Here is a 26424-nt window from a genome sequence, read left to right on the forward strand (position 1 = left end):
TAGACCCACTGATCACAGGTAGACCCACTGATCACAGGTAGACTTCCTACACACAGGTAGACCCACTGATCACAGGTAGACTTCCGACACACAGGTAGACCCACTGATCACAGGTAGACTTCCTACACACAGGTAGACCCACTGATCACAGGTAGACCCACTGATCACAGGTTAGACTTCCTACACACAGGTAGACCCACTGATCACAGGTAGACTTCCTACACACAGGTAGATCCACCGATCACAGGTAGACTTCCTACACACAGGTAGACCCACTGATCACAGGTAGATTTCCTAAACACAGGCAGACCCACTGATCACAGGTAGACCCACTGATCACAGGAAGACTTCCTACAAACAGGTAGACCCACTGATCACAGGTAGACCCACTGATCACAGGTAGACTTCCTACACACAGGTAGACCCACCGCTCACAGGTAGACCCACTGATCACAGGTAGACTTCCTACACACAGGTAGACCCACTGATCACAGGTAGACTTCCTACACACAGGTAGACCCACCGATCACAGGTAGACATCCTACACACAGATAGACCCACTGATCACAGGTAGACTTCCTACACACAGGTAGACCCACTGATCACAGGTAGACTTCCTACACACAGGTCGACCCACTGATCACAGGTAGACTTCCTACACACAGGTAGACTCACTGATCACAGGTTGACCCAATGATCACAGGTAGACTTCCTACACACAGGTAGACCCACTGATCACAGGTAGACTTCCTACACACAGGTAGACCCACTGATCACAGGTAGACTTCCTACACACAGGTAGACCCACCGATCACAGGTAGACTTCCTACACACAGGTAGACCCACTGATCACAGGTAGACCCACTGTTCACATGTAGACACACTGATCACAGGTAGACCCATTAATCACAGGTAGACCCACTGCTCACAGGTAGACCCACTGATCACAGGTAGACCCACTGATCACAGGTAGACCCACTGTTCACATGTCAACCCACTGATCACAGGTAGACCCATTAATCACAGGTAGACCCACTGCTCACAGGTAGACACCCTGATCACAGGTAGACCCACTGCTCACAGGTAGACCCACTGCTCACAGGTAGACCCACTGATCACAGGTACACCAACTGTTCACAGGTAGACCCACTGATCACAAGTAGATGCATTAATCACAGGTAGACCCACTGATCACAAGTAGACCCATTAATCACAGGTAGACCCACTGATCACAGGTAGACCCACTGCTCACACGTAGACCCACTGATCACAAGTAGACCCACTGATCACAAGTAGACCCACTGATCACAGGTAGACCCACTGATCACAGGTAGACCCACTGATCACAGGTAGACCCACTGCTCACAGGTAGACCCACTGATCACAGGTACACCAACTGTTCACAGGTAGACCCACTGATCACAAGTAGACGCATTAATCACAGGTAGACCCACTGATCACAAGTAGACCCATTAATCACAGGTAGACCCACTGATCACAGGTAGACCCACTGCTCACATGTAGACCCACTGATCACAAGTAGACCCACTGATCACAAGTAGACCCACTGATCACAAGTAGACCCACTGATCACAGGTAGACCCACTGATCAGAAGTAGACCCACTGATCACAAGTAGACCCACTGATCACAAGTAGACCCACTGATCACAAGTAGACCCACTGCTCACATGTAGACCCACTGATCACAAGTAGACCCACTGATCACAAGTAGACCCACTGATCACAGGTAGACCCACTGCTCACAGGTAGACCCACTGATCACAAGTAGACCCACTGATCACAAGTAGACCCACTGATCACAGGTAGACCCACTGATCACAAGTAGACCCACTGATCACAGGTAGACCCACTGATCACAAGTAGACCCACTGATCACAGGTAGATCCACTGCTCATAGGTAGATCACTGTTCATAGGTAGACACATCACTCACAGGTAGACTGAATGCTCACAGGTAGACTGAACGCTCACAGGTAGGCACACCACTCGCAGGTCGACAGATTGCTCACAGGTAGACCCACTGCCTACAGGTAGACTGAATGCTCACAGGTAGACTGAACGCTCACAGGTAGACTCACCGCTCACAGGTAGACCCATTGCTCACAATTAGACTGAATGCTCACAGGTACACCCACTGCTCACAGGTAGACTGAATTGATCACAGGTAGACTGAACGCTCACAGGTAAACCCACTGCTCACAGGTAGACTGAATGCTCACAGGTAGACTGAACGCTCACAGGTAGACACACCGCTCACAGGTAGACCCACTGCTCACAGGTAGACTGAACGCTCACAGGTAGACCCACTGTTCACAGGTAGACTGAATGCTCACAGGTAGACTCACCACTCACAGGTAGACCCATTGCTCACAGGTAGACTGAATGCTCACAGGTAGACCCACTGCTCACAGGTAGACTGAATGCTCACAGGTAGACCCACTGTTTACAGGTAGACTGAAGGCTTACAGGTAGACCCATTGTTCACAGGTAGACTCACCGCTCACAGGTAGACCCATTGCTCACAGGTAGACTGAACGCTCACAGGTAGACCCACTGCTCACAGGTAGACTCACCGCTCACAGGTAGACCCACTGTTCATAGGTAGACTGAACACTCACAGGTCGACTGAATGCTCACAGGTAGACCCACTGCTCACAGGTAGATTGAACGCTCACAGGTAGACCCACTGCTCACAGGTAGACTGAATGCTCACAGTTAGACCCACCGCTCACAGGTAGACCGAACGCTCACAGGTAGACCCACTGCTCACAGGTAGACTGAACGCTCACAGGTAGACTCACCGCTCACAGGTAGACTGAACGCTCACAGGTAGACCCAGACGCTCACAGGTAGACCGAAAGCTCACAGGTAGACTGAACGCTGACAGGTAGACCCACTGCTCACAGGTAGACTGAATGCTCACAGGTAGATCCACTGCTCACAGGTAGACTGAACGTTCACAGGTAGACCCACTGCTCACAGGTAGACTGAATGCTCACAGTCAGACCCACTGCTCACAGGTAGACTGAACACTCACAGGTAGACCCACTGCTCACAGGTAGACTGAATATTCACAGGTACTCTCACTGATCACAGGTAGACTCACTGCTCACAGGTAGACTGAACGCTCAAGGTAGACTGAATGCTCGCAGGTAGACCCATGCTCACTGGTAGACCCACTGCTCACAGGTAGACTGAACGCTCAAGGTAGACTGAATGCTCGCAGGTAGACCCACGCTCACTGGTAGACCCACTGATCACAGGTAGACCCGCGCTCACTGGTAGACCCACTGATCACAGGTAGACCCACCGCTCTCAAGTAGACCCACCGCCCTCGAGTTGACCCACCGCCCTCGAGTTGACCCACTGCTCACAGGTAGACCCACCGCCCTCGAGTAGACCCACTGCCCTCGAGTTGACCCACTGCTCACAGGTAGACCCACCGCCCTCGAGTAGACCCACCGCCCTCGAGTTGACCCACCGCCCTCGAGTTGACCCACTGATCACAGGTAGACCCACCGCCCTCGAGTAGACCCACCGCCCTCGAGTTGACCCACTGATCACAGGTTGACCCACTGATCACAGGTAGACCCACCGCTCTCGAGTAGACCCACCGCCCTCGAGTTGACCCACCGCCCTCGAGTTGACCCACTGATCACAGGTAGACCCACCGCTCTCAAGTAGACCCACCGCCCTCGAATTGACCCACCGCCCTCGAGTTGACCCACTGATCACAGGTAGACCCACTGATCACAGGTAGACCCACCGCTCTCGAGTAGACCCACCGCCCTCGAGTTGACCCACTGATCACAGGTAGACCCACCGCCCTCGAGTAGACCCACCGCCCTCGAGTAGACCCACCGCCCTCGAGTTGACCCACTGATCACAGGTAGACCCACTGCTCTTGGGTAGCCCTAAAGCTATGATAAGAGACTGGGTTTAAAGCATGAGATTCACATGAAAATTATTAATTGTGTTGACTCATTCATTCAGGCGACTAAGGCAGTCAATGAGCCAGCGAAAGCATGTGGAGCATTTGCCTTACGGGGATATACTGAAATAACTTAAAGCTGTTGCTGGTAGAAGATGTTTTGCAAAAACACTTATCCCCTTCTGACTTCCGTGACCTTTGGACCTTGCAGGCCGTTCTTGCTGCTGATGATGGCATGAGTGAAAGGACCACCAGTTTGTAAGCATTAGGAAGCATGGAAGCCAGTAGAATGAGTGATTGTATCAGCACTTGGTTCGATCAGAGGGGGAGCCAAGTGCAGGGATTGTGCTCAGTGCTGGTTTAAGTAAATTCCTGAACTGAGCAACTCATTGCCAAGCCCCAATTTGCCACTCGCACATGGAGTGCCTGCACAGCCAGTCCATGCAAGCCTGGTTGTTAGGAGGGTTGTTAGGATCTTTCTCCTGACCAGTCCTGCGTAGTCAAGCTGCAGCTCACCGTGTCCATACAGTTGGATTCCTGTGGATGCCGTTCGGAGATTGAAGTGACTGCTCTCCGCATTGTCAAAGGTGCGTGTCTCTCTCTTTTCTGCTTTCCCGATCCCCCTTCCACCGAGACATATGTGCGTGCAGACATTAGATGAGGATAGAACTGTGCCTGGCTCTGAGATACCGTCCCCCCCACCCCCACCAGGGTTGCATAGCCTGCCTTGGTGTTAATTAATTCAATGTTTTCAATGGATTTTCCTCCCACAGTAAGTCCAGTTAAGGAGCAAGGAAGTGGTAGCGCTGGGATCAATGTAAAGACTGTACTTCAAAAAGTAAGTGCATTATTCCCTGCAGCGGACATAGACTTAGCTCAATACAATTGTGGTCTGGTCACATTGCATTTACACAAGAGAGTGTAAAAGCTCCATTAACTTTATTTCTAATGGTGGAGTATTTAAGATGTATATTTCTCTCTTCTTTTGTATGTTGCCCCTTTCCTTTGACCGCATAGCTTGATGTGGCAAGGACGGGCCACAACAAAGTGGGTACTGCTGGATAGTAGTTATTTTACTGGAGGAATAATCCAGAGACATGGACCAATAACCCAGTAGAATGTGAATTCAAATCTCAACAGGGCACTTTAAGAATTTGAATTCACTTGGAAATAAAAAGATAGTTTCAGTAAAAGTGACACCATGAAGCTGTCGGATTGTCGTAAAAACCCAACTGGTTCACTAATGGCCTTAAGGGAAGGGAACCTGCCGTCCTGACCTGGTCTGGCCAATATGTGACTCCAGACCCATGTTAACGTGGTTATCTTTTAATTTCCCGAGCAAACTGTTACAAAGAATATCACCACTGCTGCAGTTCAAGAAGGCGGCCCACCTCCACCTTCTCAGGGCAATTAGGGATGGGCAATAAATGCCGGCCTTGCCAGCGACGACCACACTCCGAGAATGAATTCTTTAGAATGCTTTCTCCAGGCTTCTTGCAGTGGAGAATGGAGCCTGAAACTGGAGTAGGGTCTGGGTGGGAGAGGGTTGATGATAAGAGTCGGGAGCAGCGTCGAGGAGGTGCGTGGAGAGGCCTATAAAAGGCACAGCAGGGAGTCCGGGGCCCAGCGTCGAGGAGGTGCGTGGAGAGGCCTATAAAAGGCACAGCAGGGAGTCCGGGGCTAGCGTCGGCGGCAGTCGGGAGCAGCGTCGAGGAGGTGCGTGGAGAGGCCTATAAAAGGCACAGCAGGGAGTCCGGGGCCCAGCGTCGAGGAGGTGCGTGGAGAGGCCTATAAAAGGCACAGCATGGAGTCCGGGGCTAGCGTCGGCGGCAGTCGGGAGCAGCGTCGAGGAGGTGCGTGGAGAGGCCTATAAAAGGCACAGCAGGGAGTCCGGGGCTAGCGTCGGCGGCAGTCGGGAGCAGCGTCGAGGAGGTGCGTGGAGAGGCCTATAAAAGGCACAGCAGGGAGCCCGGGGCCCAGCGTCGAGGAGGTGCGTGGACAGGCCTATAAAAGGCGTGACTTGTGCAGCTACAGGGAGAAGGCAAAAAAGAAGTAGAAAGAAATCAAAAGGTGACGTCACAGCCAAGAGGGTAAGTGATTGGCTGGTGATTGGTGAGTAGTTTTTCTTTTTTCTCTTCTATATCAGTGAGTAACTTTTAACATTGTTGTTGCCAATTTAAGTGTAAGGGTTAAGTCATGGCAGGAGAGCTCGGTCGGGTGTTATGCTCCTCCTGTACCATGTGGGAACTCGGGGACGACACCAGTGTCCCTGACGACTACATGTGCGGGAAGTGTATCCACCTCAAGCTCCTGACGGTCCGCGTTGCGGAGTTGGAGCTGAGGGTGGATTCACTCTGGAGCATCCACGATGCTGAGAATGACGTGAGTATCACGTGTAGCGAGTTGGTCGTACCGCAGGGAAAGGGTCCACAGCCAGATAGGGAATGGAAGACCAACAGGAAGAGCAGTGCAAGGAAGGTAGTGCAGGAGTCCCCTGTGGTCATCCCCCTGCAAAACAGATACACTGCTTTGGGTACTGTTGAGGGGGATGACTCATCAGGGGAGGGCAGCAGCAGCCAAGTTCATGGCACCATGGCTGGCTCTGCTGCACAGGAGGGCAGGAAAAAGAGTGGGAGAGCAATAGTGATTGGGGATTCAATGGTGAGGGGAATAGATAGGCGTTTCTGCGGCCGCAACCGAGACTCCAGGATGGTATGTTGCCTCCCTGGTGCAAGGGTCAAGGATGTCTCGGAGCGGGTGCAGGACATTCTAAAAAGGGAGGGAGAACAGCCAGTTGTCGCGGTGCACATTGGTACCAACGACATAGGTAAAAAAAGGGATGAGGTCCTACGAAACGAATTTAAGGAGCTAGGAGCTAAATTAAAAAGTAGGACCTCAAAAGTAGTAATCTCGGGATTGCTACCAGTGCCACGTGATAGTCAGAGTAGGAATCGCAGGATAGCGCAGATGAATACGTGGCTTGAGCAGTGGTGCAACAGGGAGGGATTCAAATTCCTGGGGCATTGGAACCGGTTCTGGGGGAGGTGGGACCAGTACAAACCGGACGGTCTGCACCTGGGCAGGACCGGAACCAATGTCCTAGGGGGAGTGTTTGCTAGTGCTGTTGGGGAGGATTTAAACTGATATGGCAGGGGGATGGGAACCAATGCAGGGAGACAAAAAGGAGGCAAAAGCAAAAGACAGAAAGGAGATGAGGAAAAGTGGAGGGCAGAGAAACCCAAGGCAAAGAACAAAAAGGGCCACTGTACAGCAAAATTCTAAAAGGACAAAGGGTGTTAAAAGAACAAGCCTGAAGGCTTTGTGTCTTAATGCAAGGAGTATCCGCAATAAAGTGGATGAATTAACTGTGCAAATAGATGTTAACAAATATGATGTGATTGGGATTACGGAGACGTGGCTCCAGGATGATCAGGGCTGGGAACTCAACATCCAGGGGTATTCAACATTCAGGAAAGATAGAATAAAAGGAAAAGGAGGTGGGGTAGCATTGCTGGTTAAGGAGCAAATTAAGGCAATAGTTCGGAAGGACATTAGCTTGGATGATGTGGAATCTATATGGGTAGAGCTGCAGAATACCAAAGGACAAAAAACGTTAGTGGGAGTTGTGTACAGACCTCCAAACAGTAGTAGTGATGTTGGGGAGGGCATCAAACATGAAATTAGGGGTGCGTGCAATAAAGGTGCAGCAGTTATAATGGGTGACTTTAATATGCACATAGATTGGGCTAACCAAACTGGAAGCAATACGGTAGAGGAGGATTTATGGAGTGCATAAGGGATGGTTTTTTAGACCAATATGTCGAGGAACCAACTAGGGGGGAGGCCATCTTAGACTGGGTGTTGTGTAATGAGAGAGGATTAATTAGCAATCTCGTTGTGCGAGGCCCCTTGGGGAAGAGTGACCATAATATGGTGGAATTCTGCATTAGGATGGAGAATGAAATAGTTAATTCAGAGACCATGGTCCAGAACTTAAAGAAGGGTAACTTTGAAGGTATGAGGCGTGAATTGGCTAGGATAGATTGGCGAATGATACTTAAGGGGTTGACTGTGGATGGGCAATGGCAGACATTTAGAGACCGCATGGATGAACTACAACAATTGTACATTCCTGTCTGTCGTAAAAATAAAAAAGGGAAGGTGGCTCAACCGTGGCTATCAAGGGAAATCAGGGATAGCATTAAAGCCAAGGAAGTGGCATAAAATTTGGCCAGAAATAGCAGCGAACCCGGGGACTGGGAGAAATTTAGAACTCAGCAGAGGAGGACAAAGGGTTTGATTCGGGCAGGGAAAATGGAGTACGAGAAGAAACTTGCAGGGAACATTAAGACGGATTGCAAAAGTTTCTATAGGTATGTAAAGAGAAAAAGGTTAGTAAAGACAAACGTAGGTCCCCTGCAGTCAGAATCAGGGGAAGTCATAACGGGGAACAAAGAAATGGCGGACCAATTGAACAAGTACTTTGGTTCGGTATTCACTGAGGAGGACACAAACAACCTTCTGGATATAAAAGGGGTCGGAGGGTCTAGTAAGGAGGAGGAACTGAGGGAAATCCTTATTAGTCGGGAAATTGTGTTGGGGAAATTGATGGGATTGAAGGCCGATAAATCCCCAGGGCCTGATGGACTGCATCCCAGAGTACTTAAGGAGGTGGCCTTGGAAATAGTGGATGCATTGACAGTCATTTTCCAACATTCCATTGACTCTGGATCAGTTCCTATGGAGTGGAGGGTAGCAAATGTAACCCCACTTTTTTAAAAAGGAGGGAGAGAGAAAACAGGGAATTATAGACCGGTCAGCCTGACATCGGTAGTGGGTAAAATGATGGAATCAATTATTAAGGATGTCATAGCAGTGCATTTGGAAAGAGGTAATATGATAGGTCCAAGTCAGCATGGATTTGTGAAAGGGAAATCATGCTTGACAAATCTTCTGGAATTTTTTGAGGATGTTTCCAGTAGAGTGGACAAGGGAGAACCAGTTGATGTGGTATATTTGGACTTTCAGAAGGCTTTCGACAAGGTCCCACACAAGAGATTAATGTGCAAAGTTAAAGCACATGGGATTGGGGGTAGTGTGCTGACATGGATTGAGAACTGGTTGTCCGACAGGAAGCAAAGAGTAGGAGTAAATGGGGACTTTTCAGAATGGCAGGCAGTGACTAGTGGGATACCGCAAGGTTCTGTGCTGGGGCCCCAGCTGTTTACACTGTACATTAATGATTTAGACGAGGGGATTAAATGTAGTATCTCCAAATTTGCGGATGACACTAAGTTGGGTGGCAGTGTGAGCTGCGAGGAGGATTCTATGAGGCTGCAGAGCGACTTGGATAGGTTAGGTGAGTGGGCAAATGCATGGCAGATGAAGTATAATGTGGATAAATGTGAGGTTATCCACTTTGGTGGTAAAAACAGAGAGACAGACTATTATCTGAATGGTGACAGATTAGGAAAAGGGGAGGTGCAAAGAGACCTGGATGTCATGGTACATCAGTCATTGAAGGTTGGCATGCAGGTACAGCAGGCAGTTAAGAAAGCAAATGGCATGTTGGCCTTCATAGCGAGGGGATTTGAGTACAAGGGCAGGGACGTGTTGCTACAATTGTATAGGGCCTTGGTGAGGCCACACCTGGAGTATTGTGTACAGTTTTGGTCTCCTAACCTGAGGAAGGATATTCTTGCTATTGAGGGAGTGCAGCGAAGGTTCACCAGACTGATTCCCGGGATGGCGGGACTGACCTATCAAGAAAGACTGGATCAACTGGGCTTGTATTCACTGGAGTTCAGAAGAATGAGAGGGGACCTCATAGAAACGTTTAAAATTCTGACGGGGTTAGACAGGTTAGATGCAGGAAGAATGTTCCCAATGTTGGGGAAGTCCAGAACCAGGGGACACAGTCTAAGGATAAGGGGGAAGCCATTTAGGACCGAGATGAGGAGGAATTTCTTCACCCAGAGAGTGGTGAACCTGTGGAATTCTCTACCACAGAAAGTTGTTGAGGCCAATTCACTAAATATATTCAAAAGGGAGTTAGATGAAGTCCTTACTACTCGGGGGATCAAGGGGTATGGCGAGAAAGCAGGAAGGGGGTACTGAAGTTTCATGTTCAGCCATGAACTCATTGAATGGCGGTGCAGGCTAGAAGGGCCGAATGGCCTACTCCTGCACCTATTTTCTATGTTTCTATGTTTCTATGAATTCTGAGCTTCTGAGGTGAGCAGCTATGCAAATCTCAGAACTTGAGTCCTGAGTCCACCCTCTCACGCCCTCCCCCACCCCCCGCACTCCTCCATCACCTCCCATCCTGCTATTGACTGGTTTTGGACTTACTGCGCAAGGAAAATCCATGTAATTAGCTAAACACCTACACATTGAGCATTGCAGGCTACCCAATTAGAGCTGAGCTCAATTCTGGCCTCATCCAATATCCACACACACACACAAGACATCGCAGCGGGAGGTGGGGGGGAGGGTTAAAGGTCATCAGGAGCGAGGGCCCTGATGGATTTAACCCTCTCTAACCCAAGGGCACTGACAGCTGTTAATTTGATCTTTTTCTAAAGCTTTTCCTTTTTACGTTCCTATTGCGGGATTACATTATTATCTGTGTGACTTGAACTATCTCAGGCTGTTTACTAACCGGTTAGTCTTTGATCTCATGTTTTCTGCTTTTGTGCAATATGTTTGGTTATTCTGTTTGAAGACGATACTAAGAAGGTTGCGGGGATTGAGGGGGGGATTGGGTGACACAGCGGGCCATTCAGCTTCAGGACCTGGCCTGTAATCCGGCCTGGACATTATGGGATGAGTGTATGGGCTGGAAGCGTCCTCCGTGGAATGGGTTTGGGGCAGTTCCTCCCTCATTCCCAGTGGGCTGGGAATTTCACACAAAGCGATTGGTGAGGAGGGAAGGTGCATTCTGGGATTGCGTCAGCAGCTGACCTGGAAGTGCTGGATGCCGACACCTGACAAGAGCGAGAGCTTTTACAGCCCTTCAGTCTTCAGTGAGGACAACATTCACCACAATAAAAGCATTTAAAATATGGAGAGAAAAAATGTATCTGTCTAAATTGAGCAAAAAATAAATAAATTGTCCGTGCAGACCCGGTTGGTGGCACAGTGAGGTCATCCACACCATTTTTTTTTATCAAACACGACACCAGCGCCCCTTGTAAAGGTCAGTGGATAATGATTTCCATTGTTGCCAAACCCAGGGCCCAGGAAACCCTTCAGTGTCAAACTAAAGGAAATTAGATGCTTTTATCTCACCAAATTCCATCTGGCAGCTCTGTCTTGGCTGCAAGCTATTTTGCTGTGACAGGGTGTGAGCTTGCTGCGCGTGTGTGAGTGAGAGAGGGATTTGGCAGGCAGACAGTGCTTTCTAACTGAGACAAGCAGAAAGGGGAAAGTTGTGCTGCAGATACACAGACTCTCCTCCGTACTCAGCCGCCAGTCACAGCTCCCTGCTCCTCACAGCCCGTCCGTGAGCACTGCCGTCTCTTCTGTGCCAATTCCCCACAGGATTGTGTCGAGTGCTAACGATTCCTTCACAAAGCTGTCAAGTGGGTGTCAGAACGGCCTCGGATCTTATATTTAAGCAGTGTTGAGAGGTCCTTTTTCCATCAGTTCGATCTCCCTCATTCAATGTATCCGGGGCAGTGATCATTCAGACTGCAAGAACTTCATTTGAAAATCATTTGGGGTTTTTTTTGTTTTGTTTCAACCATCTTATCTTTTTTAAAGAATGAAAATATCTGGGGCTTGGCCGTGACCTCAAGACACATTTTGGATGTGGACTGCCTCAGAATCCGGCCTGGTGATGAATTCCGTGCTCTCTGCCGCAGTGATGCTGGTCCTGGCTCAAGTGACCTCGGGCCTCCCTAGCATCTACCACAGGGGCTGGCTGCGGCTGCTCCAGGAAGGGGACGGCTGTGGGGAGTGTCGGCCGGAGCTGTGCCCCGAAGCCCAGGGCTGCACTGCCGGCACGGTGCTGGACGGGTGCGACTGCTGCCCCGAGTGCGGCAATGCCGAGGGCCAGATCTGCGACCTCGACCACACCAGCCACTTCTACGGGAGCTGCGGGGAGGACTTGGAGTGCCTGCTGGACCCGGACGCCGCCTTCTTCGGGGAGATCCCGGAACCCCAGTGCACGTGCCGATCCCAGGAGAGCGTGTGCGGATCCAACGGAAAGACGTACAGTAACATTTGCAGATTCAAGGAAGCGTTTCACAGCAACAGACACCACAACCTCAGCCTTGCTCACAGCGGGCCCTGTGAGACAGGTAACCATGTCTTCATTTCATTACCCGTATTGCCTGCTCTGTTCTTACATTGGCTCTTCTTCAGGACTGATTACAGCAACCCACAACATCTGCATCTATTTATTGTACAATAATCCTCCACAGATTGATAGCATTAATGTTTGCGGGATTTAATTACAGACAGTGATGCTCCCACTACAAGTGGCCTCAGTGTATCAATCATTCTGGACATAAAGAACCAGCACATGAACCACTTATTGCAAATTTATATTTTAAAAATTATTCGAACTGAGGTCAATCAACACACTTTTGCAGGTCATATTGCAATTCAGAGTAAACAGTGCATTACATGGTGCAGTACAGGTTACACTGTGTATCACAGGCACCACGGTGTGTCACAGGTGACACTGTATTACAGGTTACACTGCGTATCACAGGTTACACGGTGTATCACAGGTTACCTTGTGTAATAGAGCAGTGCTTCTCAAACGGGGGTCCACGAACCCCTGGTGGTCCATAGAGACTTTCCAGAGGGTCTGCAAAATAATGTGAAAGTGTTTACCGAGCAGGGCCAGTGTGCGGTGGTCAAGTATAAGCGAAAGAGTGGTTGCCGGAGGCGCATTTTATGCGAGGTGGGAGCCGGGAGCCGGGAGGAAGCGGAAACGGAGTGCTGCCACCACATGTGCAGCGTGGAGTATGCTGGCTGTCTCACCTCGGAGGAGAGTGCAAAAAAGGTGAGAGCAGTGCAGGAAGGAGTGCTGAGAGCAGTGCAGGAAGGAGTGCTGAGAGCAGTGCAGGAAGGGGTGCTGAGAGCAGCAGGAAGGAGTGCTGTGGGCAGTGCAGGAAGGAGTGCTGAGAGCAGTGCAGGAAGGTGTGCTGTGGGCAGTGCAGGAAGGAGTGCTGAGAGCAGTGCAGGAAGGAGCGCTGAGAGCAGTGCAGGAAGGAGTGCTGTGGGCAGTGCAGGAAGGAGCGCTGAGAGCAGTGCGGGAAGGAGTGCTGTGGGCAGTGCAGCAAGGAGCGCTGAGAGCAGTACAGGAAGGAGCGCTGAGAGCAGTACAGGAAGGAGTGCTGAGAGCAATGCAGGAAGGGGTGCTGAGAACATTGCAGGAAGAAGCGCTGAGAGCAGTGCAGGATGGAGCGCTGAGAGCAATGCAGGAAGGAGTGCTGAGAGCAGTGCAGGAAGGAGCGCTGAGAGCAGTGCAGGAAGAAGTGCTGAGAGCAGTGCAGGAAGGAGTGCTGAGAGCAGCAGGAAGAAGTGCTGAGAGCAGTGCAGGAAGGAGTGCTGAGAGCAGTGCAGGAAGGAGTGCTGAGAGCAGTGCAGGAAGAAGCGCTGAGAGCAGTGCAGGAAGAAGCGCTGACAGCAGTGCAGGAAGGAGCGCTGAGAGCAGTGCAGGAAGGAGTGCTGAGAGCAGCAGGAAGGAGTGCTGAGAGTAGCAGGAAGGAGTTCTTTGAAGATGTAATGAACAAGGTGGATAAAGGGCAATCAGTGGATGTGGTGTATTTGAACTGCCGGAAGGCATTTGACAAGGTGCCACATAAAAGGTTGTGGCACAAGATAAAAGTTTACGGGGTTGGGGGTAATATATTAGCATGGATAGAGGATTGGCTAACTAACAGAAAACACAGAGTTGGGATAAATGGTTCATTCTCTGGTTGGCAACCAGTAACTAGTGGATCAGTGATCAGTGATCAGCCACAGGGATCAGTGCTGGGACCCCAACTATTTACAATCTATATTAAATACTTGGAAGAAAGTACTGAGTGTAATGTAGCCAAGTTTGTTTACGATACAAAGATGGGAGGAAAAGCAATGTGTGAGGAGGACACAAAAAATCTGCAAAAGGACATAGACAGGCTAAGTGAGTGGGCAAAAATTCGGCAGATGCAATATCATGTTGAAAAGTGTGAGGTCATGCACTTTGGCAGAAAAAAATCAAAGAGCAAGTTATTATTTAAATGGAGAAAGATTGCAAAGTGCCGCAGTACAACGGGACCTGGGGGTACTTTGCATGAAACATAAAAGGATAGTATGCAGGTACAGCAAGTGATCAGTAAGACCAATGGAATCTTGGCCTTTATTGCAAAGGGGATGGAGTATAAAAGCAGGGAAGTCTTACTACAGTTATACAGGGTATTGGTGAGGCCACACCTGGAATACTGCATGCGGTTTTGGTTTCCATATTTACGAAAGGATATACTTGCTTTGTAGGCAGTTCAGAGAAGGTTCACTAGGTTGATTCCGGGGATGAGGAGGTTGACTTATGAGGAAAGGTTGAGGAGGTTGGGCCTCTACTCATTGAAATTCAGAAAAATGAGAGGTGATCTTCTCGAAACGTATAAGATTATGAGGGGGCTTGATAAGGTGGATGCAGAGAGGATGTTTCCACTGATGGGGGAGACTAGAACTAGAGGGCATGATCTTAGAATAAGTGGCGGGCCCATTTAAAACTGAGATGAGGAGAAATTTCTTCTCTCAGAGAGTTGTAAATCTGTGGCATTTGCTGCTTCAGAGAGCTGTGGAAGCTGAGATAGTGAATAAATTTAAGACGGAAATGGACAGTTTCTGAAACGATAAGAAGATAAGGGGTATGGGGAGCGGGCGGGGAAGTGGAGCTGAGTCCATGATCAGATCAGCCATGATCTTATTAAATGACGGAGCAGGCTCGAGGGGCCATATGGCCTACTCCTGCTCCTATTTCTTATGTTCTAAGAGTGCTGAGAGCAGTGCAGGAAGGAGTACTGAGAGCAGTGCAGGAAGGAGTGCTGAGAGCAGTGCAGGAAGGAGTGCTGAGAGCACCAGGAAGGAGTGCTGAGAGCAGTGCAGGAAGGAGTGCTGAGATCAGTGCATGAAGGAGTGCTGAGAGCACCAGGAAGGAGTGCTGAGAGCAGTGCAAGAAGGAGTGCTGTGAGCAGTGCAGGAAGGAGCACTGAGAGCAGCAGGAAGGAGTGCTGAGAGCAGCAGGAAGGAGTGCTGAGAGCAGTGCAGGAAGGAGCGCTGAGAGCAGCAGGAAGGAGTGCTGAGAGCACGAGAAAGGAGTGTTGAGAGCAGTGCAGGAAGGAGTGCTGAGAGCAGTGCAGGAAGGAGTGCTGAGAGCGGTGCAGGAAGGGGTGCTGAGAGCAGCAGGAAGGAGTGCTGTGGGCAGTGCAGGAAGGATTGCTGAGAGCAGTGCAGGAAGGTGTGCTGTGGGCAGTGCAGGAAGGAGTGCTGAGAGCAGTGCAGGAAGGAGCGCTGAGAGCAGTGCAGGAAGGAGTGCTGTGGGCAGTGCAGGAAGGAGCGCTGAGAGCAGTGCAGGAAGGAGTGCTGTGGGCAGTGCAGGAAGGAGCGCTGAGAGCAGTACAGGAAGGAGTGCTGAGAGCAGTGCAGGAAGGAGTGCTGTGGGCAGTGCAGGATGGAGCGCTGAGAGCAATGCAGGAAGGAGTGCTGAGAGCAGTGCAGGAAGGAGCGCTGAGAGCAGTGCAGGAAGGAGTGCTGAGAGCAGTGCAGGAAGGAGTGCTGAGAGCAGCAGGAAGAAGTGCTGAGAGCAGTGCAGGAAGGAGTGCTGAGAGCAGCAGGAAGGAGTGCTGAGAGCAGTGCAGGAAGAAGCGCTGAGAGCAGTGCAGGAAGAAGCGCTGACAGCAGTGCAGGAAGGAGCGCTGAGAGCAGTGCAGGAAGGAGTGCTGAGAGCAGCATGAAGGAGTGCTGAGAGTAGCAGGAAGGAGTTCTTTGAAGATGTAATGAACAAGGTGGATAAAGGGCAATCAGTGGATGTGGTGTATTTGAACTGCCGGAAGGCATTTGACAAGGTGCCACATAAAAGGTTGTGGCACAAGATAAAAGTTTACGGGGTTGGGGGTAATATATTAGCATGGATAGAGGATTGGCTAACTAACAGAAAACAGAGAGTTGGGATAAATGGTTCATTCTCTGGTTGGCAACCAGTAACTAGTGGATCAGTGATCAGTGATCAGTGATCAGCCACAGGGATCAGTGCTGGGACCCCAACTATTTGCAATCTATATTAAATACTTGGAAGAAAGTACTGAGTGTAATGTAGCCAAGTTTGTTTACGATACAAAGATGGGAGGAAAAGCAATGTGTGAGGAGGACACAAAAAATCTGCAAAAGGACATAGACAGGCTAAGTGAGTGGGCAAAAATTTGGCAGATGCAATATCATGTTGAAAAGTGTGAGGTCATGCACTTTGGCAGAAAAAAATCAAAGAGCAAGTTATTATTTAAATGGAGAAAGATTGCAAAGTGCCGCAGTACAACGGGACCTGGGGGTACTTTGCATGAAACATAAAAGGATAGTATGCAGGTACAGCAAGTGATCAGTAAGACCAATGGAATCTTAGCCTTTATTGCAAAGGGGATGGAGTATAAAAGCAGGGAAGTCTTACTACAGTTATACAGGGTATTGGTGAGGCCACACCTGGAATACTGCATGCGGTTTTGGTTTCCATATTTACGAAAGGATATACTTGCTTTGTAGGCAGTTCAGAGAAGGTTCACTAGGTTGATTCCGGGGATGAGGAGGTTGACTTATGAGGAAAGGTTGAGGAGGTTGGGCCTCTACTCATTGAAATTCAGAAAAATGAGAGGTGATCTTCTCAAAATGTATAAGATTATGAGGGGGCTTGATAAGGTGGATGCAGAGAGGATGTTTCCACTGATGGGGGAGACTAGAACTAGAGGGCATGATCTTAGAATAAGTGGCGGGCCCATTTAAAACTGAGATGAGGAGAAATTTCTTCTCTCAGAGAGTTGTAAATCTGTGGCATTTGCTGCTTCAGAGAGCTGTGGAAGCTGAGATAGTGAATAAATTTAAGACGGAAATGGACAGTTTCTGAAACGATAAGAAGATAAGGGGTATGGGGAGCGGGCGGGGAAGTGGAGCTGAGTCCATGATCAGATCAGCCATGATCTTATTAAATGACGGAGCAGGCTCGAGGGGCCATATGGCCTACTCCTGCTCCTATTTCTTATGTTCTAAGAGTGCTGAGAGCAGTGCAGGAAGGAGTACTGAGAGCAGTGCAGGAAGGAGTGCTGAGAGCAGTGCAGGAAGGAGTGCTGAGAGCACCAGGAGGGAGTGCTGAGAGCAGTGCAGGAAGGAGTGCTGAGAGCACCAGGAAGGAGTGCTGAGAGCAGTGCAGGAAGGAGTGCTGAGAGCAGTACAAGAAGGAGTGCTGAGAGCACCAGGAAGGAGTGCTGAGAGCAGTGCAAGAAGGAGTGCTGTGAGCAGTGCAGGAAGGAGCACTGAGAGCAGCAGGAAGGAGTGCTGAGAGCAGTGCAGGAAGGAGTGCTGAGAGCAGCAAGAAGGAGTGCTGAGAGCACGAGAAAGGAGTGTTGAGAGCAGTGCAGGAAGGAGTGCTGAGAGCAGTGCAGGAAGGAGTGCTGAGAGCAGTGCAGGAAGGAGTGCTGAGAGCACCAGGAAGGAGTGCTGAGAGCAGTGCAGGAAGGAGTGCTGAGAGCAGTGCAGGAAGGAGCGCTGAGAGCAGCAGGAAGGAGTGCTGAGAGCAGTGCAGGAAGGAGTGCTGAGAGCAGTGCAGGAAGGAGCGCTGAGAGCAGTGCAGGAAGGAGCGCTGAGAGCAGTGCAGGAAGGAGTGCTGTGGGCAGTGCAGGAAGGAGCGCTGAGAGCAGTGCAGGAAGGAGTGCTGAGAGCAGTGCAGGAAGGAGTGCTGAGAGCAGCAGGAAGGAGTGCTGAGAACAGTGCAGGAAGGAGTGCTGAGAGCACCAGGAAAGAGTGCTGAGAGCAGCGCAGGAGGGAGCGCTGAGAGCAGCAGGAAGGAGTGCTGAGAGCAGCAGGAAGGAGCGCTGAGAGCACCAGGAAGGAGTGCTGAGAGCAGTGCAGGAAGAAGTGCTGAGAGCAGTGTAGGAAGGAGTGCTGAGAGCAGTGCAGGAAGGAGTGTTGAGAGCAGTGCAGGAAGGAGTGTTGAGAGCAGTGCAGGAAGGAGTGCTGAGAGCAGTGCAGGAAGGAGTGCTGTGGGCAGTGCAGGAAGGACTGCTGAGAGCAGTGCAGGAAGGAGCGCTGAGAGCAGTGCAGGAAGGAGTGCTGTGGACAGTGCAGGAAGGACTGCTGAGAGCAGTGCAGGAAGGAGTGCTGAGAGCAGTGCAGGAAGGAGTGTTGAGAGCAGTGCAGGAAGGACTGCTGAGAACAGTGCAGGACGGAGTGCTGAGAGCAGCACGGAGATCCGCAGGTAGACTGACAGTTATCAAGGCTGGTGCTGTGCACCAGGGTAGCTCAGCCTTGTTCAAGAGAGGGGAATCATTTTTAACCATTTAAGTACTACATACTTAAACTCAAAGAAAGGGCGCCAAGATACAAATTCCCCCAGGGTGCCATTTTCCCTACGGCCAGCCCTGTTACCAGGTAAAACTTTAAAAACAAATTCTTGTTTACAGAGTCTGGAAATTCTGCAACAGTGCACTGCGGTTGTTCGCAGTTACAGAGTAAAACAGAAACACATACGAATGTACATATACATTACCTTTCAAACACATTTTGTGCTTTTGTCATTCTGGCAACTATGTGCTTCTGTACAAGACACAGACACCCTTAAAAAAGTGAATCAATGATAGTTTGTGAGTGAATTACTTTAAAATAGAAAAGTATTATGAAACAAGCTCATACTGCCATTGCTAGCACTTCAGCTGAAGCCATGGACAGTGCTGAATCTAATAGCAAGAAACAAATGAAGAGCAGAATGTATGAGAAGAGTTATATATAATTCGGAGTTATGGAGCTCAGTGATGGCCGCAATGTGTTGTTTGCTCATAAATTTTATCCAACCAAACAATGAAACCTGCAAAACTAAAGCAACACCTCACACAAAGCACCTGGAATATAAAGATAAATGGAAATATTTCTTTGAACAAAAAAAATACAATATAGTGACCAGAAAACTCAAATGATAAACATAACATCGGTTCAGGAAAAGGCCCTCAAAGCATATTTTTAACAGCGTTTCTGATTGTTGAAGGCGTGAAAGCCCATACTGTCGGAGAGGAGCTGCTGTCGAAATGTGCAGAGTGATGGTGCGTGAAGACCCAGCACACAAGTTATAGGTCACGCCACTTTCCAATGACACAGTTAGTCGAAGAATGGAGCAACTTTCAAGAGATTATAAAATACCAATTGGCAGGAAGGCTTTGTGAATGAGAGCAATTTGCAGTTCAGCTCGATGAGACAACTGGTGTTGGTCATGCTGTGCAATTATTAGCTTGCGTTCGTGATGTTTGGCTGGGGGAAATTTTAGAACAGCGGGTGAGGAAATATTCAAGTTACTGGATAATTTTGTGGAATCAGCATCATTTAAGGGGGAGAGCTGTGCTGCTGTTTGCACCAATGGTGCTGCCGCTATGACAGGCAACAGGAGTGATGTTGTTGCAAGAATAAGAGCTGTAAGCCCACAGCTAATTGTGACACTTTGGGATAAAAGTTTGATTATGTAGTGGCCATTGTTTGGGTTCTATGGGTGTCGTTTTAGGTCGAAAATGGCATCCGAGTCACATGCGCACAATTCTGGAGCAGGTCGCACCAGCCGCCATCTTGGTGAGCATTTGCATCGATGCTGGGGGCATGTACCAGAAGTATGTAGAATAGGCAGATCGTGACATCAATCAGCGTGCAATGCTGATTTGACACCAGCGCTGCCATTTTCATCCTCAATGCTGGAGCTAATGCCCTGGGTTAACCTTGCACAGCTGAACATGCTCTCAGCAACTGCAAGGACCTCCTACCAGTGATATTTAAAGGGATCACCAACCACGCTCAGGTCAGTTGTTGTTTAATTGATATTGGCTCCTGACTTCAAGGGTTCTGGTCAGATCGCTTGCTCCCAGTCATGGGTGCTCTAGTTGTTGTCCACCTTGGCCTGCAGTATGACAGGGAGATGGAGCAGAGGCAGTGAAGAAGAGGACAAGCTGCTCACAGAGGGAGGAGGAGGAGGGGAGAAGATATCTCAGCAGGAGGCCTAGCCACCTAGGGCCATCCGAGAGCAATTCTCTGACCTCAGTCTAAGACAGGAGCAGTGTGTGAGGCATCTGCGCTTTACCGAAGGATATGCTCGCGGAACCCTGCCACCTCTTGCAACAAGACCTGCAGCCTCATACCAGGGCAAGGACAGCGCTGCTAGTGGCTGTGAAGGTGACTGTGGCCCTGAATTTCTTCGTATTGGGATCAGGCTGAAGCAGGCATCATCTGTAACATCTTTCAGTGCACCGTCCATTGCTGCATAAGAGAGGTGACAGATGCTGTGTATGCCACGAGAGGGCACTTCATTGTCTTCTCTCTGACCAGCACGTGCACGTGCATGTGGCTTTGTCAGGATAGCCCATGGTGCAGGGCTCCATCGACTGCACACACATGGCTTTGCTGGTGCCGTGTCTACATGCTGAGATTTACAGCGACCAGAAAGGGTGCCACTGGCTGAGTGTGCAGCCGTGCTCAGCACATAATGATAGTGAATGCCCGATATCCTGGCAGCAATCATGATGCTTTCATTCTGTGCCAATCTGCTGCTTCATCAGTCTTTGATCGGAGTGTGGATACTGGGCGACAAGGGCTATCCATTGACCACCTGGCTCATCACTCTACTCGGCTCATGACTCCACTTCACAACCCAACCACACGTGGGCAGCATGCGAACAATGACTGCCATGCTGCCACATGCAACCTGATATAGCAGACCATTGTGTCCTTAAACATTGCTTCCTTCCACTGCCTGGACCGCTCTGGACAAGCCCTGCAGTACTCACCAGAACACGCCTCAAGATTCGTCCTGGTCTGGTGTGGGCTCCACAACCTCTCCATCATGATTTAACAGCCCTTGCTGGTGAGCAGTGTAGAATGTTTCAGTATAAGGGGTGTCACAGTTGTGTGAGGCGGACTGGTTGGGCTGGGTGCTCTTTGCCTTTCTGTCATTGTTCATAGGTCTATATGTAACCTTTAGGGCTGCTGACCAAGGGCTGTGCGGCTCTTTGTCGGCCGGCGCGGACACAATGGGCCAAAAATGGCCTCCTTCTGCACTGTAAATTTCTATGTTTCTATGTTTGCTGCCGGGCAGACGGTGACACTGAAGAGGAAGAGGAAGTAGAAGAGGGGGAGCAGGAAGAGGATGCAGAAGAGGAGGAAGCAGAAGAGGAGGAAGTGGAAGGGAAGGAGGCAAACCAGACAGCCCCTTCCTGGCCGGGCTGTCTGTGATCGACTCACCCAACTAGGTACGAGTGAATGCAACCCCAATTCCCCATTCGTCAACTGTCCCACATTGTACCTTCCCTCTGGTACTGAACACTGCATTTAGGGTTAGTGTTAGTGTTAGGGTTAGGGTTAGGGTTAGGGTTAGGGTTAGGATTAGGGTTAGGGTTAGGATTAGGATTAGGATTAGGGTTAGGGTTAGGGTTAAGATTAGGGTTAGGGTTAGGATTAGGATTAGGGTTAGGGTTAGGATTAGGATTAGGGTTAGGATTAGGGTTAGGGTTAGGGTTAGGTTTAGGATTAGGGTTATAATTAGGGTTAGGGTTAGGTTTAGGATTAGGGTTAGGATTAGGGTTAGGATTAGGGTTAGGGTTAGGGTTAGGTTTAGGATTAGGGTTAGGATTATGGTTAGGGTTAAGGTTAGGGTTTGGGTTAGGCCAACATGCTGAAATGGAAGCCACCACAAAAGAAGCATTCCAATCCAAATTTATGCATCAATCCACCAAATTTAACTGAGCAAAGTCAACTCATCACCTATCTTCTGTGTGGCTTTGCCTGTCCCAGTGCTCCTACGAAGTGCTACCCCAGTGGCTGCAGCATGGCTGGTGGAAGGCTGGTGACTTATATTGGGGACACTGTCGGATGACCTCGAGCAGCTTTGGGCCTAGAAGTCCCGGCTGCGGACTGCACCAGCTTGGCCTGGGCGGCAGCAGTCTGGGCAGGTGGAGTGGCAGTGGTGGAAGGACGAATGCTGTTATCCTGAGAGAGGACGGCAGGTCTATCCTCCATCGAGCCACCGCCACTCTCCCGGGGCGGTGTTCCAGCGATCCTGGCCACCGGGTTGGAGGACAGATTGTTGGAGTGCCGTGACACCCTACGAGCTGGTATTTGATGCAGCAGTCTGAGTTTGCGTGGCAGCAAGCATAGTCTACATGACAGAAATCTGAGCTTCCACTGCAGCACTCAGACGTTGGCTGGATGCTGCATGTGCTTTCGTGGAAGCTGAGACATCGGCCATCAGACGCTGCCTGATTGTTGGCTCCACAAGTGGTGGGCTGATCTACAATGGATCAGCCCACCACTTCCACGCTGGAAAGGATGGGCTCTGAGCTCTGCACAAAGCCCTGTGGAAGGTTGGTGCCGGACTCCTCCATGCTCCTTGATATTGAGCACAGTTTTTCTGGCAGGCCTGCCAATGCACCAGGCATTTCATTGTGAATACCCATCAGCCTTCTTCGGTTGGCCGCCCCATCAAAGTTCTGGTCTGATCTCTCTGCAACAGAACACGTGTGTTCTCTGGGCAGCTGGCACCTGCACTACCCTTTTCCCATTCCCTGGCTATTGCTCCCTCGTGTCCGGTGACTCACCACGTGCGTATCCCGCCTCTAAGCTACCCTCTAATCTCAGCGCAGTGCCGGTGTCTGAGCCGGTGGCTGCGAGTGTCAGATCGAGTGATGGTGTTTCTTCTTCTTCACTCCTCTCTCCCTCTTCTTTTACAATCACTGGAATGGCAGCTTGGATTTCTTGGGTCTCTGAAAAGATAAAGCACAAGGGTAGGGTTGTGTTGAGGGGAGCAGGAAAAGCAGGAGGTGCAGGCTTACACCATGTGTAACTTGTAAATTAGAAGAGAGTGTGGGATGAGGAGGAAGCGGAGTATGAGAAGGTGGATAATGTATGAGGATGCTAGCATCTTGTACTCTTTCAGTTCCGCTGCTGGCCACAGGCTCTGCTGTGCCCCGCCCAAGAATGGTCAGCACCGTCTCCTCCAAGGGGTTGATGCGACGTAGGCCTGTCCCCCCACTGGTTAGGTTCTGCTGGTTATGCGCCATCTTTTCCTCCAAGCAAAAGGGATGTCTGTCAGTGAGTGTGGTGTAATGTGTCTGTTATAAGGACATAAGAACATAAGAAACATGAGCAGGAGTAGGCCAGTTGGCCCCTCAAGCCTGCTCCGCCATTCAATAAGATCATAGATGATCTGATCTTGGCCTTGTGGTATCTTCTCTACAACACCACAAGCACACACTTACAAGATGGTGTCAACTCAGGAACTTGTCAGGTGACCTGTCACCTGATGCTTTTATTGCATTTCCAGCAATGGCTGCTTTACCACAGAAGTCCACTAGGTGGAGCAGTAGTCCACTAGATGGAGCTATATATTACACTTCTCCCTCCTTATTGAATAAGTAATCATAACAAAATAACCATCATACATAACTTGCATGGTTATACACAACAAAAGATATGGACTTATTTTGCCATATTAACAAATCAAACTTAACCACTGGTTTTCTGTTTTGAAGAGGATACCTTCACTCTCGAACAGAATCTTCCAAACATGGTGTCGAACTTAGACTCATTCGAGGCTGATCCTGAGGAAAGTTTTCCTCCAAGGAATGCCCTTGATTTGCACTTGAACTCTTTACAATTTCAGACTGTTTTCTGCCTGACTCGGTTTCAGACTTAAATTCTGACTTTCTCTTGAACTTGTTTCTAGAATATCTGATATCGGATTTGCTACTGGTACTCTACTTGTAACAAGACTATCTGACTCACCAGAAATAATCGAATCATTCCAACTTTCAATGTTCCAACAACAATCAAAATATGATCAATGTGAACAAACTTAACTTAGCCATGATCAAACATCTTGACCAAATATGTGCGAGGACCACATATCTTCACTATTCTTCCTGGTACCCACTTTAACCATTTATGCTGATGGTTCTTCACTCTCACCTTCTGATTCAATTTTACACTTCTCTCTCTTACCCTACCTCTATCATGATTCTCTTTCTGTCTTAATTGTCTCTCTTCTACTGACTATGCCAAGTATGGCTTTAACAACGAGAACCTGGTTCGTGGCTGTTGTTTGAGAAACAACTCTGCTGGTGTTCTACCAATATTATGATAATTAATCAGAAAATAAGCCAATTTGCGGTCCAATGAGAACCGTTGTTTCTTTGGATTTGTATCCAATATTTGCTTGATGAGAACATGTTTTACAATTTGTACTGTGCGCTCTGCTGCACCATTTGAAGCAGGATGGTACAGTGGAACCTTAGTATATTTCACACCATTTTTGCTCATGCACTGTTCTTCTGAACAAAATTGTGGCCCATTATCAGACACAATTGCTTCTGGAAGGCTATATGAAGAAAATAATCTTCGCAAATTGTCAAGCGTTTTATTGTTGTTATTTTCCACATCAGAAACATCTCCCTTCCCACTTCGAATGGCTACTAATCACAATGAACAATTGCTGTCCTTCTAACTCAGCAAACTTGATATGTAACCCTTGCCACACCCTGGGAGGCCATTTCCATAGCTGCAATGGTACTGATGGTGGTTTCTCGCTTACCAATTGACATGTTGTGCACTGACTTACGATGTATTCTATATCTTTATCAAGATCTGGCCATCATAAATAACTGCGTGCTAAGCTCTTGGTCAAGCACATTCCCAGGGGTTGGTCATGAAGATCTCCTAATAATTTGAATTTATTTGGGCTAACCTCTCTTGCACTCCCCATGATACAATCTTTATCCATGGACAATTCATTCCAACGAACAAAGTATTAATGAAACCTTTCTCTGTTACCTGGTTTGGCCAGCCATTTGGTATGTAGTCATAGACCTTTGACATAACTGGGTCATGTTTGGTTGCTCTACCAATCTCTTCAGCTGTGACTGGCAGTTTATCAATGTACGAAAAATAAAACACTTCTTCCCTGTTGGGTGTAACTTGTGATGGGGATGGCAACCTGGACATGACATCAGCATTACAGTGATCGACTGATCATCTGCACGCAATGTCATATGTATATGCTGACAAAATCAAAGCCCATCTCTGCATTCGGGCTGCAGCTAATGTTGGAAGTGGAGACTTTGGGATGGAGGATTGCTGTTCGGGGCTTATGGTCCGTAACGATGATAAACTTATGACCATACAAGTATTTGTCAAACTTCTTGACCCCATAAATGAATGCCAATGCTTCCCTTTCCATTAGTGCATAATTATACTCACTGGCTGAAGTGAGTGAAGGCCCAGCAGTTCGGGGACCAGCGTGGTGAGTTGGAGAGGCGGGAGTTGGAGCGGCAGTGGCCTACAAAAGGCCCAGCAGTTCGGGGACCAGCGTGGTGAGTCGGAGAGGTGGGAGTCGGAGCGGCAGTGGCCGACAAAAGGCCCAGCAGTTCGGGGACCAGCGTGGTGAATCAGAGAGGCAGGAGTCGGAGCGGCAGTGACCTATAAAAGGCCAGCTGGTGCAGCTGCAGCAGAGAGAGAAGACAAAAATAAGAAGAAAGAAATCAAAAGGTGACGTCACAGCCAAGGGGGTAAGTGATTGGCTGGTGATTGGTAAGTAGCTTTTCTTTTTCTTTTCTTTATCAGTAAGTAACCTTTAGCATTGTTGTTGCCAAATTAAGGTAATCTAAGGGTTAAGACATGGCAGGAGAGCTCAGACATGTGCTCCTCCTGTACTATGTGGGAAGTGTATCCGCCTCCAGCTCCTGACGGATCGCATTGTAGCACTGGAGCTGCAGGTGGATTCACTCTGGCGCATCCACGATTCTGAGAATTACGTGAATAACACGTTTAGTGAGTTGCTCTTACCGCAGGTTAAAGGTACACAGCCAGATAGGCAATGGGTGACCAACAGGAAGAGCAGTGCAAGGAAGGTAGTGCAGGTATCCCCTGCGATCATTCCCCTGCAAAACAGATACACTGCTTTGGGTGCTGTTGAGGAAGATGACTCATCAGGGGAGAGCAGCAGCAGCCAAGTTCATGGCACCGTGGGTGGCTCTGCTGCACAGGAGGGCAGGAAAAAGAGTGGGAGAGCTATAGTGGTAGAGGATTCGATTGTAAGGGGAATAGATAGGCGTTTCTGCAGCTGCAATTGAGACTCCAGGATGGTATGTTCCCTCCCTGGTGCAAGGGTCAAGGATGTCTCGGAGCGAGTGCAGGACATTCTGAAAAGTGAGGGCGAACAACCAGTTGTCGTGGTGCATATCGGTACCAAC

The 26424-nt window shown here is 49.3% G+C and overlaps 1 protein-coding gene across 1 annotated transcript in view; it reads left to right on the forward strand.

The window, feature by feature from the left end:
- The first annotated feature begins 11792 nt into the window (after positions 1–11792).
- LOC139262231 (kazal-type serine protease inhibitor domain-containing protein 1-like) overlaps positions 11793–26424 on the forward strand; it is a 77160-nt gene continuing 62528 nt past the window's right edge. Inside the window, exon 1 of the mRNA XM_070877374.1 lies at positions 11793–12255. Within this exon, the coding sequence (XP_070733475.1) occupies positions 11793–12255 (463 nt within the window). The remainder of the gene's footprint in view (positions 12256–26424) is intronic.

Source organism: Pristiophorus japonicus, chromosome 4 (assembly GCF_044704955.1).
Source record: "Pristiophorus japonicus isolate sPriJap1 chromosome 4, sPriJap1.hap1, whole genome shotgun sequence".
NCBI lineage: Eukaryota > Metazoa > Chordata > Chondrichthyes > Pristiophoridae > Pristiophorus > Pristiophorus japonicus.